At 33.9% G+C, this 17,464-nt stretch overlaps 1 protein-coding gene across 1 annotated transcript in view; it reads right to left on the bottom strand.

The window, feature by feature from the left end:
- Positions 1-17,464, bottom strand: part of LOC128230306 (SH2B adapter protein 1-like) — a 26,103-nt gene extending 8,639 nt beyond the window's left edge. Inside the window, exons 1-6 of the mRNA XM_052942475.1 lie at positions 16,551-17,464; positions 4,631-4,732; positions 3,504-3,640; positions 1,683-1,735; positions 1,091-1,219; positions 295-500 (exon numbers count right to left, since the gene is read on the bottom strand). Coding sequence (XP_052798435.1) covers positions 295-500; positions 1,091-1,219; positions 1,683-1,735; positions 3,504-3,640; positions 4,631-4,732; positions 16,551-17,369 — 1,446 coding nt within the window. The 5' untranslated portion in view covers positions 17,370-17,464. The remainder of the gene's footprint in view (positions 1-294; positions 501-1,090; positions 1,220-1,682; positions 1,736-3,503; positions 3,641-4,630; positions 4,733-16,550) is intronic.

Genomic DNA, 17,464 nt, shown 5'->3' with positions numbered 1-17,464 from the left:
CAAGGTAACAAGTCATTTCATAAATTTCTAACAAACAACTTAAGTTTCTTCTTTAAGCTTGATTAAAATGAAAACTGTTTGCTTATAGAATCACGCTTCAGTCCAACTCCTGGGTAGAAGTAGTGGTGATTTCAATCTGTAGATGACATGAGAAAGATAACCTGGTGGATATTGAGACCTTAATGGATGGATGGCGCCATTGTTGTCCATATTGACCATGAACTGTATATGATGATACTAGTAAGCTAAAAAATTGTCCAAAAAGGGGCTGCACTTAAGATGCTAATCACCTACCTTTGCTCTAGCCTGGAAGTTGAAAGTGAGGACGTACTCTCCCTTGCGCGTTTCACTCTGGCGGACAAGGAACACGCCATGGCCATTGGGCCCCTGTTGTAACACGAGTTGCGCAGCCTCCAGGCGACTCAATGTGCCATGAAACCAGGGATACTCACGCAACATCACATCAATGTTGTGGTCACCAGATCCACCATCATGGTGATCTGAAGCATTATGGTAATGTTAGATACACCTTTCTTTGATAAAAATCATGGATTGACCTGGCAGCTGAAGTGCAGAAACCATTTCGACTATAGGGTTTAGGGGGGCACATTAAGCCCCAAATTAGAGTCAAAGGGAGTGAAGCACCCTCCCACAGAAACAGAACTGGCTTTTAAGAAACACTTTTGAGCACTCTCCTTACTTTGAATTTGAAAGTGGAGCGCAAATACTAACAAGAGATAAAGTATCAACAAACAGCAACCAGATCACTTTTTTAATCAGTTAAAAAAAGTGTTTTTGTTTTTGTCCTAGGAGCCATTAGATCCACAGAAAACTGCGAATCTGTGGACAAATCACATCCCTGTAAATCATCAAATTTTGGTGTGACATTCTTATTCTACATTATTTTAATGCTTGCATGGACTCTGAAAATGCATTGAATGGAATGCTTTGATGAAAAAAACAACAGATTTTTACAAGATGCCTCTTTTATAATTCTTGTTTTGATAGACCAGTTCCGCAAACATATTAGTAGTAACTAAAATTTAAGACTGCTGCTGTCAGACAGTCAGTTATATATTTTTCTACATACCATCTGGGCCTAACGGGTAGTTGAATGACCGTGGACTAGAGCCAGCAGGACGGGGTGGGATTTCCGGTGGATTGCTGTTTACGCTGCCCTGGGAAGTGCTCCGCCTTGGACTCCCAAACATCAGGGAATCTATGCAATATGGAATGACTTGGATATAATGAGACTTGACATGAATAATTTCTCTTACACAAATCCTTCCTTTCTTACAAAAATCTTCGTAATAAAACCAATAAATGATTAAACAGAACAATTGTTTTTGTCAGATGCTTTCAGAAATAAAGCTTACCGGGTAAATATTACTATGGCAGAATTAATTCCCAAAACCTAAAATTCTTACAAATTGCAAATGCAATCTTCTTTCAACAATCTTTATAGGAGAAATAGTACAAGGATGATTTTTGTCTTTACATTAAAAATATTCACAAATGACAAACATAAAGAAGAACCTATGCCCCCATTTTAAAAAAAAAATAGTTAATAACAATAAAAGCAAATAACTAAGACATTGAGTTTTATGATCTTTTAAAGAATAACAGCAAACATTTATAACACTGATCTGTTCACACAAACTGGGCTCCAATTACAAACTAACCTGTATTGCTGTGACTGACTGAGCCCCCTGGAGCCGAAGGTAAACGGGGACGCCTGAAGTTACAACGCTTGAAAATGAACATCCTGAGAACAGAGCTACCAATAAAACAATAGCACAATTATTTTCTCAGCAGTTGTTCTTATATTCTGCAATGTGTTGGGTAAAACTTTTTGATGTACAAAGCTCTTACAAAACTACTATATGACTTTTAAATAACGTATATAGTAATTATCAACCTAGACCTTAGTGAAAATGAATTTGTACTTTTGTTGTTAGGAATACAGCTTGTATGTAGTGAAGTGATGATAAGTCGTTCACAGCTAGGTACATGTACATTTAAGTGATAATCAGTGCTGAATAATTCACAAGTGAATCATGTTAACTACCGGTAACTGTTAGTGATCTTATTTTCCTTATTTGTATATAAAGAGATGAAAATAGGCCTTCCTGCTTTCCTTTCGAATTACAACTCAGTGGTGTCTCAATTAAGTTTTACTTCCTGCTCACAGATATACATGTCTTTTTTGGACTTTGATCATGGGAATTCTAATTCCTCTGGGAAGGTGCCACCTCTGGTCTATATGAATAGACATCTTAGTTGTGTATGATATCTGGTAATGTAAAACTCATGGGAAACATAAAATGTCCATAGAAATAATTCCAAACACCCATGAGAGGTATTTTGGCTAACCCATAGTCCTTGAATTGCAAATTGGTGACTGGGTGATGTACACTGAATGGCAAACTTAACGTAGTCCATCCATCATTAGGATACAAAGACGTGCTAGTGCATTTTAGATATTTCTATGTTTAATTCATATTACGGTATTATAAAGGATGCAGACGAATATTTGAATATTACATTTAACATTTGGATTTTCAAACGCAAAATTCATGATATGAATAAGAAGTGCTAAATATCTGCTATAAACTGTTTTGCATGTCTAGATATAACGTTCATGCTGTTTAGTATAGCATTTAAGGAGTTATTACCTATATTGTTATACAATAGATGAGTAGAAATGAATGTTTGTTTTCGTAACATAGTTGCTTTTTATTTCCCATAGATATATTTAGTAAAGGTCGATCTGAGAGCAAGGTGCCAGGTAATGTAGAATATCTAAAATTATATACCCCTCTCGACTATTGTGGTCCTGTGACTATTAACGACCCTCCGTTGGCACATACATCATTCAATCGAGAATTTACGAATTGCACCAAGCTCTATATGCCTTGTTTACAAATAACGCATTGGAATTAAAAATATTCAATTCTGCTTTTGGTTTGTTATAATATTGCTTTTTGTTTGCTTTTCCCTTGAAATGGGGACTTTCAGAGGTTACTTTGGGGGGAAAAACAAAGTCCATCGAAGATACTGACTATGACAAAGAAGGGTAAAAACACCCTTGCTGTTACTTTTTAATAATAAATATTTGAATATTTCATAGAAAAATATCAAATACTCTAATATCAATTTTGCTATACTGTTGCATTTCTAATTTATATTTATTAACCAATATATTATTTTTGTATGGACTGAGTCCGCCTTTTCGGTACAATAATTGTTCACAGCAGTCAAGACCACACAGCCATGAAGGCTGCAGTCCCTTCAGGGTTAATGAAAAATATTTGCCATCCATTAAGTTGTCAAACACAAATTCATTGGAAGAGTTGTCTTCCCTGCCTCATGCATATTCAATAGAATAAGATTTTGTCAGTCAATTGTCCCACGGTATTTTATTATAATTGAATTATGTACCATGCTTGCCAACGATGTGACTAAACTTGCAGGTTTAGAATAAAAAGAAGTCAAGCACTTACGTTTCTGGAGTAAGATCGTGGTCGCTGTCCACATCCAGGTGTTGGACAGGGGAGATACAACATTCCAGTGCAGCCAACCATGAGTTCATCTCACTCTGGGAGGGGGCCTCTATGATGTACTCTGTTGTAACAGCACCCTGTAAAACACATTTAAGATATAAAGTCACAGTGTGGGTTATCAGTAGATATTTTTCAGCAGTTGGTTATAACAATGAATTTTATATAATATCTTCTAAAACTCTTTTTTTTCTCTCAAATGTTTTTGCTCTCTAAAAAAGTAACCAGTAACATAAATCTGAAAAAAGAAATAGTCATTTCATTTGGCCACTGAACACAAATCTTTAACTAGAATTATGAATTTGGTTATTGGAGATGTAGCTTGTTTGGAGTGCCAATCATATGTAATGTTAAATGAGCAATGTTTGTGGTAAATTGAAATACTGAGGCAACTGACGACACAATCAAACTTGACTGTGATATTATGCCTACATACACTGTCACCAAGTTTCATTATAATTGGATGATTAATACTTTTAATAATTGTCTCTGCAAAAGACATGAAACTACTTTGTTTAAAAGTAAAAGGGGCATTCCCTGTAACTCTGGCCTTACTGATATGATTAAAGCCTTTTCAAACTTGACTGAGATATTATGACTGAAAAAGACAGTCGCCAAGTTTTATCATGATTGGACAATTATATAGTTAAGTTATTGTCCACATAAGTCATAAATCTACCATTTTTATCATAAAAGGGGAACAGCAGTTACTCCTGCTTTACTGATGCCATTTAACCAAGGATCAAACAAACCAAAACACTGTCACTAAGTTTCATCAAAATTGAATAATAAAAAAGTTATTGTCTACACAAGACATAAAATGACCACTTTAAGCAAATATTACCTCACAATTTGTTTCAAATGTTTAAGGAGATGTTTATATCAACACTCATAGAACTGTGAAAATGGAATCTCTGCAGAATTGCCATGTCGCGGAACCAACGAATATTCAGAATGGTTGCACCTAAGATTTACAAGTCATATGACAGCCCTTGGCAAACTAATACATGTGAACTATGATGGCAAGGAAAGTCATAATTGGATTGAGCATGATATATCAATTACCTTACCTTTAAAACAAACGAGTGCTGATGGTCAGGCATTTCGAGGGGCGTTGTTACTCGTGCCTCAGTTATCATTGTGCAGAATAAACCTTGCTTTGGTTTCACAGACTGAAATATAGGGATGGGTATAACAGGCAAAAATGAATCACAACATCATAACAGTAATTCAGAGCGTATCATGATAATCATTTGAAATAATAAAACAAGAGCTGTCACAGTATGTGACGAATGCCCCCGAATGTGACATTGACCTACGAACAAGGTCAGTACATGAAAAGTTGATCTTGCCTTTACGTGTCAAATACATATGGCAAGTTATTTTAAATTGCCTCTGAACATAAAAAAATACCACCCATACTTGACAACCTACACTGTTATGTCCTTATATTCAGAATTCCCTTGTGAATAAACACTTAGTGTATCTTTCACCTTAGAGGTAAGGACATGGGTCTTGCACACGACATGTCGACTTGGTATGTGGAACACATGTGGCAAGTTATTTTAAAATCTGTCCATACAAGGGAAAGTTACAGCCCGGACCCGACAACCTATACTCTATGTCCTTATATGCAGCACTCCATTGTGAATAAACAATATGTGTGACCTTGACCTTTGAGGCAGGGACACGGGTCTTGCATGTGACACGTCGTCTTGGTATGTGGAACACATGTGGCAAGTTATTTTAAAATCTGTCCATACAAGAGAAAGTTACAGCCCGGACACGACAACCTATACTCTATGTCCTTATATGCAGCACTCCATTGTGAATAAACACTAAGTGTGACCTTGACCTTTGAGGTAGGGACACGGATCTTGCACGCGACACGTCGTCTTGGTATGTGGTACACATGTGGCAAGTTATTTTAAAATCTGTCCATACAAGAGAAAGTTACAGCCCGGACACGACAACCTATACTCTATGTCATTATATGCAGCACTCCATTGTAAATAAACACTAAGTGTGACCTTGACCTTTGAGGTAGGGACACGGGTCTTGCACGCGACATGTCGTCTTGGTATGTGGTACACATGTGGCAAGTTATTTTAAAATCTGTCCATACAAGGGAAAGTTACAGCCCGGACACGACAACCTATATTCTATGTCCTTATATGCAGCACTCCATTGTGAATAAACACTAAGTGTGACCTTGACCTTTGAGGTAGGGACACCGGTCTTGCACGTGACACGTCGTCTTGGTATGTGGAACACATGTGGCAAGTTATTTTAAAATCTGTCCATACAAGGGGAAGTTACAGAGCCGGACGGATGGTGCGATTTTAATATGCCCACCTTCGGGGGCATAAAAACATAAACATTATCCATGGTAATTAATTAAGTTTTCAGTTTAATACATGTATCATCATTATTTCACTTTCTGTCTAAATAAAATAAAGATAGTGAATGACAATATTGAATAATTATGTAATTGTGACCAAAAATAATAAAAGGTTTTACTGTTATCACTATCATGTACTATACTCAAGAAAAATTTATTTAACAAAACTGGAAACTATTACATACAGACAACTCATTACACCATATAATACAGAAGAATACATCACTGATAAAAAGATTATAAGTATCTTCCATGGCCGAGAGTGTAAGATAGGTTCATTCCGACCCGAGCGTAGGGTGTTTTGCGGAAACGAGGTTTACCGAGTTTCCGCAAAACACCCTGCGCGAGGGTCGGGATGGACCTATCTTACACGAGCAGCTATGGTAGATGCTTTTTCTCCCATCTCAGTTAAACAAAATTAAGTAAAAATGTATTTTTTGCTGGAACTCTTTTGTGCTTAGTGAAAATAATTGCGTATGGATAGGCGATAGCACGTGGTTGTCATGGATATGCGCGCAATGATCCAGTTAGGCCTAAAAAAAAATACATTTGGTTCGGATTACCCGACCCTACCTACGGAATAGGCGCCGACCCTAACGTTTTTATAGTCAGTTTGAAAAAAAAATGAAAAACTAAAAAAAAAAAAAAAAAAAAATTTCTTTTTTTTTTTGCTTTTCAGTATGTAGTTTAAAACCTTAATTGCTTATATAGAAGATAACTTTAACACCATTCTCCAATGATGAAAATGACATTCTTATATCCTTTCCGCTACCATAGCCGCCTAATGCAGACCCAAAATTCGGGTGTCCCCATTACCTCTATCATACACCGGCGAACTACCACAGCAGTGTAAACCGTACTCAAATTTTCGGCTACTGATTACCGCTATCGTACAGCGTGGGAATACCGCTTATTTTTATAATCTTGTACATGTTTTGCTAAAAGCAGAGACTTAAATCTCCCGATTAAAATGCGTTAGCAATTAGGTAAAATGTTTATCAATTTCGAAACAGTATAAATTTATAACACAATTAAAGAAATTAATTACAAACATTATATAGTACATAAAATTATATAACATAACACCTTTATAAATCAAGTTTGCATTTCACGAATTAGTGACATATACATTATCCCTAATTAGGTAATGTTCTAGTGAAAATGTACATTTTTCCTTTTACTTAAACCCTTTCATAGACACATTAATACAATAAAATGCATTTTATTGGTTTTATTATGTAACGGCAATTAAAATATTCACTTATTAATATATATGACATTTCGGCATAACTACGCTCTGGTTGACTTCGGAAAAATACAAAACTCTCATAACTACACTACGGATATGATGAATTTTGAACAAATGTAGGAATAACCGTAGACGTGTGTTGTAGTAATTTGATTGAAGACAATCATCAGTAGGTAAACGCACATGCAAAACAGCGCAATGGTAATCCTGTGATATGTAGGTTGTGGTATTTTTCATCTTCGGTATTGGCTACTTTTTAATGTTTATAAAACTACTATAGGCGAGTTTTGTAGATAGGAATTACTTCTTTGAACAATTTGTTAAGTACATAAAGGATAATATTATGCATTAATACACTCTGGTAGTTCTAGTACAAACATTTCAGGTATATGTATTTCAAAATTGCCGGAGACGTTTAATGTTATGATCAATCTTGGAATTATACCACGTGTGCATGCATAGATACACTATGGCAGTTATAACTTTTGTAGTAACTCGATATTTATGTCTGTTGTTTTCCTCATAAATACACTACGGCTATTATTTGATATTTCTCAAACAGCAATTTTGTACTACAGTAGTAGAAAAAGGTTTTCCAAAATATTTCAAAAGTATAATGCTAAAAAAGATGTTTGTAAGGCAACGTTGCGAAATGTTTTTATTATTTCAAACATATTATGCATGTGTGTGCTTGAATCGGAGTAAATTGAAAAAATCCACATAAACACTCTCTGGAATGCCATGTGTGGCTAAACCATGTATGTATAAATACGCTATTTTAGCCGTGCTTAATTTTAATGCACACATCACATTATCACAGTTTTCCAGGCACGTGTCATTCTATGTAAAATTCAGTAATAAAACAAAAAGTGAAAATTATGATTTAAGAAGTGGTGTAACAATGTTTGTGTCTCTAGTTCATTGTTGTTTGGGTCCTTGACGTGTACACCTTAACAGGGCCTATTTTTTACTGTTCAACTAATGGGCTTGTCCCTGTAGTATTCATTATATTATAAATATTTTTGTTTATTTTAGTATTTATACATGCATAGAGCGATTACAAAACAATATGCTTTTCATCAAATAAATCAGAAAGGAATTAAAATAATAATTCTCTATCATGATATTTTACACACATGTCCATTCATTTTCTATATAAATGTATACATATAGGACTAAAATCCAAATACGGATTCACAATTCATTCATACATCAATGTTATAAAATGTATAGATCAATTATATACATCATAGGAACTTGAGGAATACATAGGGATAAAATTAAACACGACGAAAATCAATAATGATAATATTTTTTCTCCAATCAACAAAGAACATATGTACATAATTATATAATAGAAAAACATAGACCAAAACATAAATCAAAGAATTTGGCTGTAACTATTAAATTGCTAAAAATATCGAAAGATTTGTCACGGGAAACAACACCAGTATAATCACAGCATGCGATTAACGAAACGGCAACAGAGTCTAGTGGAGTTTCTGGTGCAATGCAATATCATCGGTCTGTAAAAAGAAATCACATATTGATGAATATTTGTTATAAAGACACGTTGTTAGCGACAATTGCACTGTATATGTGTAATTTCGAAAAATATGTCCTCATTTTAAGCATGAAATGTTTAATTCTATAAAAAACATTAAAACAAACATTATTAGTCCCTTCAGGAACAAAAATTTATTTTAATACATGATTGATCTAAACGGCGCTTTCTTGTACTAGACTCTGAAATTCAAGATGTGCCATTAAACAGTAGAAATAATTTAATGTATGCATTTTCATGAACTTCAGAGGCCATTCATTGTTTCGATTTAAGGGTCATTTCAAACTGCAATTATATAAAAAACATATATTAGTGAAAATGTTTAGGATACATGAGTTGTTGTTTTCCGTTCCTCTGTGTTTCTGGAGCCATAGTCTTGTTGGACTTGACTTCCATTCGGCCTTTCCTAGAGGTAATGCCACGATACGAAATAAAACATTCCCTTAAATAAAATAACATTTCATTTGAGTTTTATTTTATAAACATTAGAATTATACTCATGCAAGCTGACTCTGCACTGCACATTGCCAAAGAGGTCAAGTTAAAATATGTCGCTTGTTTGTTTGGATTTCCTTATACGTGTGCCATTCCCGCCGATAAGTTGTTCTGCAACCTAAAAACAGAAACATAAAACACTAAACAGCTGATTGATTTTAAAAGATGTTGTTCATGTTTCATTTTGGTGGTACATGCAACGATCAATATGTTATTAAACCTGATTATGGTTACTATTTAACATTCTACAGCATGTTTGTAATATACTGTAAAAAAGTATTACCATTCTTTCAAACAGCTTATAGGTAGCCGGAGGGTTGAAGCTTTATACATGATGAATCACAAGCGAGATGTCCACGGCAAACCACACACATTAGGTCCACAAATAAGCACTTTGTGTTGGTACACTGTAAATGTTCACTGTCTACAACACCCATGTTCTTTTTTAATTATAAAATAACTTTGATGCATGTTTTTCCCACTTTCCTTTTGTATTTACTTCTTCCGCCACAACCTTGTTCTGTCGGCTATTTATTATAGAATTGAAACATGTCATCGGGTTGCACACATGTTTTGATTATTCCCATGCAGTGGACATAAGCTTCCGGTCCGCAATATTTCATGCCATGTGTTCCCCTCTGCTGAGCATCCTAACTTTGCCATCTCTTTTCGTGGACTGATTTTGCGATTGACCAATATGTCCTTCCGGTGTTTAATGCGTGACACGAAAGTATAGATTTTTTCCAAACGCCAGAGGAACTAAACTTGTCGGCAAATACAACATGATCATCTTGTGATGTTTTCTCTTCAGTTCTCTACAACTGTTTGAGTCAACCCTACTTCTATCTTTCGACTTAAGTACGCCTGGTAATTCCTGAGATACCCCATGACACACGGAGCACCAACGATTCTTGAATGGTGACCGTGACCTTTGATCATTGTTTCATCGACAGAAATGTATTGGTGCATGTTGTATTAAGTAATGCTCCTTTCCCATACAACATTCATAACAGGGGTCACTGTGGTTCCAACCTTGATGCGACCTTGTGATATTTGTCCGGTTGGTTTATTGTCTATTGCAGTGGTTTTCATGGCAACTGTGACAGCTATTTTGTAATGGATGTTCTGTTGATATATTTGCAGTCACTAAGGTTTCCATGATAACTTTAAAGCGATCACGTAATAGATGTCCGGTTGGATTTATAAGAAAGTTATAGCAATATGTCAACAGTTTTAAAAGGAAGCGTAACTAGCGTTAAATGACCTTCAAAGGCAACGTCGCCTTTGAAATGGGTTGTGTTATGTTGATTACGTATTATGTTTATACAGGAAATACCGCTGCGTAGTTTTGCATACTTCTAGATTCAAGAACGCTACCAAAGTGCACTTAAGTGACTGATTTAGTTTAATTCAAACATGAAATGTCTACCTTATCGAAGTTAACACACAGTCCGTAAAACAAATATCACAGTAATACCACTGCGCAGTTTTGCTCATTTCTTAAATTTAACAGTGATACCACAGCGTACTTCTGACACAAGAGGAAAAGCATAAGAATGCGGTTTTATTAAAGCAAATTTACAAATGCCAGAGGCGAATAATGTTGAATGACGATTTTTAAAGAAATACCGTTGCTTATTTTTGCATGGTTATTATATTTGAAAGAAATTCCGTAGTGTAGTAACTGTTTCTAAGACAAAGTACCATAGCGTATTAATGCTGTTTTTAAAATTCACAATCCTTCTTATTTTAATGAAAAACGTACCACAAATTTGTGGAAAATGTGCATTTTGCGGCTGTGGAACTAGACGTACCTACTTTTTCGGTACGTTTCAGTCGTCTACAGTATTCCTACAGTAAAACAGTAGCGGTAACCAGCACCCTTGAAAAATTGGTCTGCATTAGGCGGCTACGGTAGCGCATCGATGTACGGTAGCGGTTTTCGAAAGGATATAAAGCCTAATAAAAAAAAAATAAAAAGCCTACCTACCCTACCTATTTTTGAAAAGGATGTAACCCTAACCAAACAAATTTTTTTTAGGCCCTAATGTTAATAGTCAAATCGGTCTTTTCAAATAGTTCTATGGAGAATGAAGCATTATTTCTTGAAAGGTGCGTGAAAACTGTTTTATGGTGACATTTGAAGTGAGAAATAATTAATTAGCGTTCTAAATATTACCATAAGACAAGATTTCCTTGATGCTACTGACGACAGTCTTCAACAAGGGAGGTAATTACAATGTGGTGACCATTAAAAAGAAGTTCCATATGGGCATTTTATCTTCGCCCGTAGGCAAGATAAGAATATCTAGCATGGTTAAATTATTGGATCTACTTATCTGAGGTGGGAGAAACAATTGTCCCTAAATATCAATACATATCACTTCTGTTTTGTAGCATAATATTTCTATTGGTTTATCAATGACATTGCACATCTCTACTCATATACACACAAACATCAGAATTAAATAACTTACAACCAATTTTATATATATGTAATATGTTTAAATGCGAACTACAATGTTTTTACAAGAGTCTACGCTGTCCTTATAGATTATCTGCAAGTGTCCATTCACTGACTTCCAAATTTGAGCCCCTGTGAGATGTTTGTCCACATTTACTTTGTTTGTCAATGGATAAATTTAATCAATAGTTTGATTTAAAAATAAGTTAAGGCACATTAACTTTCAATTGGGCCTCACAAAGTGTGCCTCAATTATGATCCTGGGCCCCATTTCCAATAAAAATGTACCAAAGGCTCAAGATCAAAATTTTCAAAGCATTACCATGTTTTTGGCATTAAATGCATTTCAAATAAGATCTTGTAGGAACATTTATGATATGGCATATATTCTGCCCGTAACTTTACCAGTGTACCTAAGCACTCATCAGTAGCATAATATCTTATTAAAAAAAGGCCCTTGTCACCACTTCAGTAAGATATCGAAGTTGTAAACTTTACACATTTAGATGTAAAACAAATACCAATTTCAGTGTTATGCCTTAAATAAAAACTTGTTTTTTACTAGACTATGAGTTGAAACTAACGATAATATTTTTTTTTGTCTTTTTTCTTCAAGAGCATTTTAAAATGTGTAATAATATGATCAAATTTCAAATGTTATCTTCACTTTCTTAGAAAGCCTCAGAAATGTTGTTTAAGTGTACCATAATTATTTTTGAAGGGCTGAATAAGATCCTTAACAAAAAATATACAATAAAGCACCAAATATTTGTGTTATTCAATTTTTATTTCAAGTACCAGGAAGTTTAAAAGGACTTATCTAAGAGATTACACAAAACAATGTGAATTTTCCATTCTCATGATATCAAAATTCACTAGGGACTTAACATGGCTTAAGTTTGTCACAACTTGAGGATTATCACCACTCAAGATAGAAATTCAAGTTTTTATAAGATCCATCGACAATACTATATGCAGCTTCAATAAACATGTAGGAAAAGAAACATCAAAATATCACTGTTCTACATCAGTTAACAATAGTCAGTCTTAAGGCAAATTAAGTTGTTTACTTTGTATTGTTTGCATCTACATAATGTATATATATATATATGCCTCAGGCTTAATTGTGATGATAGGTCATAACTTGTGGTATTTTTATTGTACCTTAAAAAGAACTTGATTATACCGTTGTTGTTTTTTGCTTTGATGTATACTTACAATAATTTAATTAAAGTAATAAAACTATTTTTAAAAACAAAATATATTGACATAATCAAGTAAATGTATTATGTACCAGATGAACTGCCAAAATTACATTAATAAATACTATTATACAAACACTGACAGCCCTTAGTAGTTATATAAATACTATCATACAAACACTGACAGCCCTAAGTAGTTATATAAATACTATCATACAAACACTGACAGCCCTAAGTAGTTATATAAATACTATCATACAAACACTGACAGCCCTTAGTAGTTATATAAATACTATCATACAAACACTGACAGCCCTTAGTAGTTATATAAATACTATCATACAAACACTGACAGCCCTTAGTAGTTATATAAATACTATCATACAAACACTGACAGCCCTTAGTAGTTATATAAATACTATCATACAAACACTGACAGCCCTAAGTAGTTATATAAATACTATCATACAAACACTGACAGCCCTTAGTAGTTATATAAATACTATCATACAAACACTGACAGCCCTTAGTAGTTATATAAATACTATCATACAAACACTGACAGCCCTAAGTAGTTATATAAATACTATCATACAAACACTGACAGCCCTTAGTAGTTATATAAATACTATCATACAAACACTGACAGCCCTTAGTAGTTATATAAATACTATCATACAAACACTGACAGCCCTTAGTAGTTATATAAATACTATCATACAAACACTGACAGCCCTTAGTAGTTATATAAATACTATCATACAAACACTGACAGCCCTTAGTAGTTATATAAATACTATCATACAAACACTGACAGCCCTTAGTAGTTATATAAATACTATCATACAAACACTGACAGCCCTTAGTAGTTATATAAATACTATCATACAAACACTGACAGCCCTTAGTAGTTATATAAATACTATCATACAAACACTGACAGCCCTTAGTAGTTATATAAATACTATCATACAAACAATGACAGCCCTTAGTAGTTATATAAATACTATCATACAAACACTGACAGCCCTTAGTAGTTATATAAATACTATCATACAAACACTGACAGCCCTTAGTAGTTATATAAATACTATCATACAAACACTGACAGCCCTTAGTAGTTATATAAATACTATCATACAAACACTGACAGCCCTTAGTAGTTATATAAATACTATCATACAAACACTGACAGCTCTTAGTAGTTATATAAATACTATCATACAAACACTGACAGCCCTTAGTAGTTATATAAATACTATCATACAAACACTGACAGCCCTTAGTAGTTATATAAATACTATCATACAAACACTGACAGCCCTTAGTAGTTATATAAATACTATCATACAAACACTGACAGCCCTTAGTAGTTATATAAATACTATCATACAAACACTGACAGCCCTTAGTAGTTATATAAATACTATTATACAAACACTGACAGCCCTCAGTAGTTATTTAAATACTATCATACAAACACTGACAGCCCTCAGTAGTTATATAAATACTATCATACAAACACTGACAGCCCTTAGTAGTTATATAAATACTATCATACAAACACTGACAGCCCTTAGTAGTTATATAAATACTATCATACAAACACTGACAGCCCTTAGTAGTTATATAAATACTATTATACAAACACTGACAGCCCTTAGTAGTTATATAAATACTATTATACAAACACTGACAGCCCTTAGTAGTTATATAAATACTATTATACAAACACTGACAGCCCTTAGTAGTTATATAAATACTATTATACAAACAATGACAGCCCTTAGTAGTTATATAAATACTATTATACAAACAATGACAGCCCTTAGTAGTTATATAAATACTATCATACAAACAATGACAGCCCTAAGTAGTTATATAAATACTATCATACAAACACTGACAGCCCTTAGTAGTTATATAAATACTATCATACAAACACTGACAGCCCTTAGTAGTAACTTGTATAACTGCATGCTTGTGAACAGTTTCTTAGTAATTTACCAGCATTTTTTAAATAAATTATTAACAAGTCTTAGAATATATCCACATATTTTACATGTATACCATTCAAATAAACAAAATACATTTACGCGGGTGAGTTGAAAACTTCGAGGAGCAGGACTGACTAGGGCCATAGTCTGGAGACTATGGTCAAGAGAAGTAATCAATTGACTTTATCTATTTTCTAAGAAAAAATGTAGATTTTAAGTTAAAAAGTGGAACATCACATGATGATTTTTAAAATGTACAATTTAAGAATGTATTTGTAAACATTCTTAAATGATGTCCATGTACACTGTGGTTATTAATTTAAAAATATATAATATGCAGCTTTAATATGGAATTCCATATTATCACATCCGTACTTAGGTACGGTAACTAGACAGTGTTTTTTCCCACAACTTAGGGAACAGGGTCAGAGACTTTCTGATTGGAAAAAATGTGTCATTTTAACTTAATTGTGAACTTTTATTTTGCTTAGAAATGAACAAGAATGATATAAAAAGTACACAATAAAAAAAAGTTTTTTCCTTTAAGATTACACCTACACATCCGTGCAACAACGATTTGGGAGTCCATTTTTTTTATAAGAAAAGAAATTCAAAGCGTAAAATTGGGAAATTCATTTTCATGTTTGGGGGAAAAAGGTACATGTAAATGTTTTAACATTGGGAATATGCTATGCATTGTGCTAGGCTATGTTAGGACTTTAGCTGGGCAGTTTTAGAAGATTTTAGAAGAGTATTCAGTATTCTAAACCCTGTCCTTTTTCGGTGCCTGTCTGACCCTTCAATCCTCATTGCGATGAGCACATGCAACTTCTGGGTTTATAAAGAAATGCTTCTGTTTTGTTTAACAACTTATTACAAATAATTGATAAACTATGAATGATACCACATCATAACAATATACATGAAAACTATTGATCTTGTTATTGTTTGTATTGTGTCAGCAGGTCCCGTAAAATATAAATCAACATTTTAGAAAGTGCTAAGTTATTATATTTTAAACGTTTTGTTGCCAAAAGTGTTTCAATTTTACGTTAAAATGTGATTTCAAGTGGTAGATCTTTCCCGCATTATTGTGACGTCTTTGGAAAAATGTTTCCGGTAACAGTCGGGTCGTCCTATTTACAGAATGGGTAAGGAAGCATTACTGAAAGGTAATTCGAAATGAAATGAAGTATTTTTTAACGTTTCTTGAATAAAATAATGAACTATTGGTGTAAATATAAGGAAAGAATTGCGGTGTTGATGTCATTATCCCCGCAATTCATTCCTTAAATAAAAGTCTGTGAAATATAGAAGTCCGAGCAATTTCAGACATTTTTGGACAAAATTGCTACAATTTATAAGTAGTATTATAATTTCAATATACAAGATAATGTCTATATTGTTTGCAATTTTATAATATTCGCAACACTTTCTCGTTATTTGGTTTTATAATTCACAAATTCAATGCATTATTCACAGTTTGCTAGACTAAATTGAACATCATAAAAAGTCAAATATATGGAAAATGCAGTCTTGTGCTAAAGGACAACTGATTATTTCACAAATGGATATACTAAATTGTGTAGTAGTGAGTACTCCATACTATATACAATACCTTTGGTGGTGAGAAAAACTCAAGTGAATAGTCTTTATCTGCTTTACACAACAAAAGTCTTGTTTTTTCCCACTTTGATTTCCCTTTTGAGTCCTCCCCATTAAACACATACACAATTCCTTCTTTTTTAACTTGTCCCGGATGTGATGGTAGTGGCGGTAATTTTTGTTTTGATTCTTTCATTAGCTTTTTGGATCTCTTTGCTTGTTTTTGATCTTGCAAATGTCTCTCACGAGAATAATTTTCATTTGATCCAGAAGATAATTCAACTTCATCTGAATGTTGCTTGAATAAATTGTGCTGTTTAATTTTTCTAAATGAAAACCTTTTGAGAATACTTCCTTTTGGCGGCTTTAACATTGATGATGTTTGATGACTTGGACTCGGTGCTTCAGCAGCTGAATGTTCGTCTGATAGTACAACAACATTTGACGATTCATTAAACTGATCTTGTCCATTAGATGACTGAAATGATTGTTCAATTGCACTAGAATCATCAAAACCATTGGACCCACCAAAATCGCCACCATAGTTTGACCACCCAGTTGCGCCCTCTAAAGGCTTTTGATTGATTTCTTCACTGTCTGCAGGCTTGTCATTTTGTATCTTTTTCTCGAAATACTTCAGAAACAACTCAACAAATTTTTTGGCAAAGTCCACCGGATCCCTTGGTCTAAATTCAGAAGTAGGATGGGCTTTCAGATACACCAGGAAGCTAGCAAAGAACTCTTCGGACGCTGATCTTGCATGTTTGTCACAGAAATCCATCCAGCCAGGTCGAAGTGGAGATCCATTTGACACCAGACTTAATGTTTCCATTGCAAACTCATGATCAACAATACGAAACGAATAAAACAATGGCAAATGTTTAACTCATTCAGGAAAATATGTCAATTGGTAACCGGAAGACAACA

The sequence above is a fragment of the Mya arenaria genome, chromosome 4, assembly GCF_026914265.1.
Source record: "Mya arenaria isolate MELC-2E11 chromosome 4, ASM2691426v1".
NCBI lineage: Eukaryota > Metazoa > Mollusca > Bivalvia > Myida > Myidae > Mya > Mya arenaria.
Note: the sequence above shows the minus strand (reverse complement) of the source record. Positions and strands in the feature narration are given on the sequence as shown.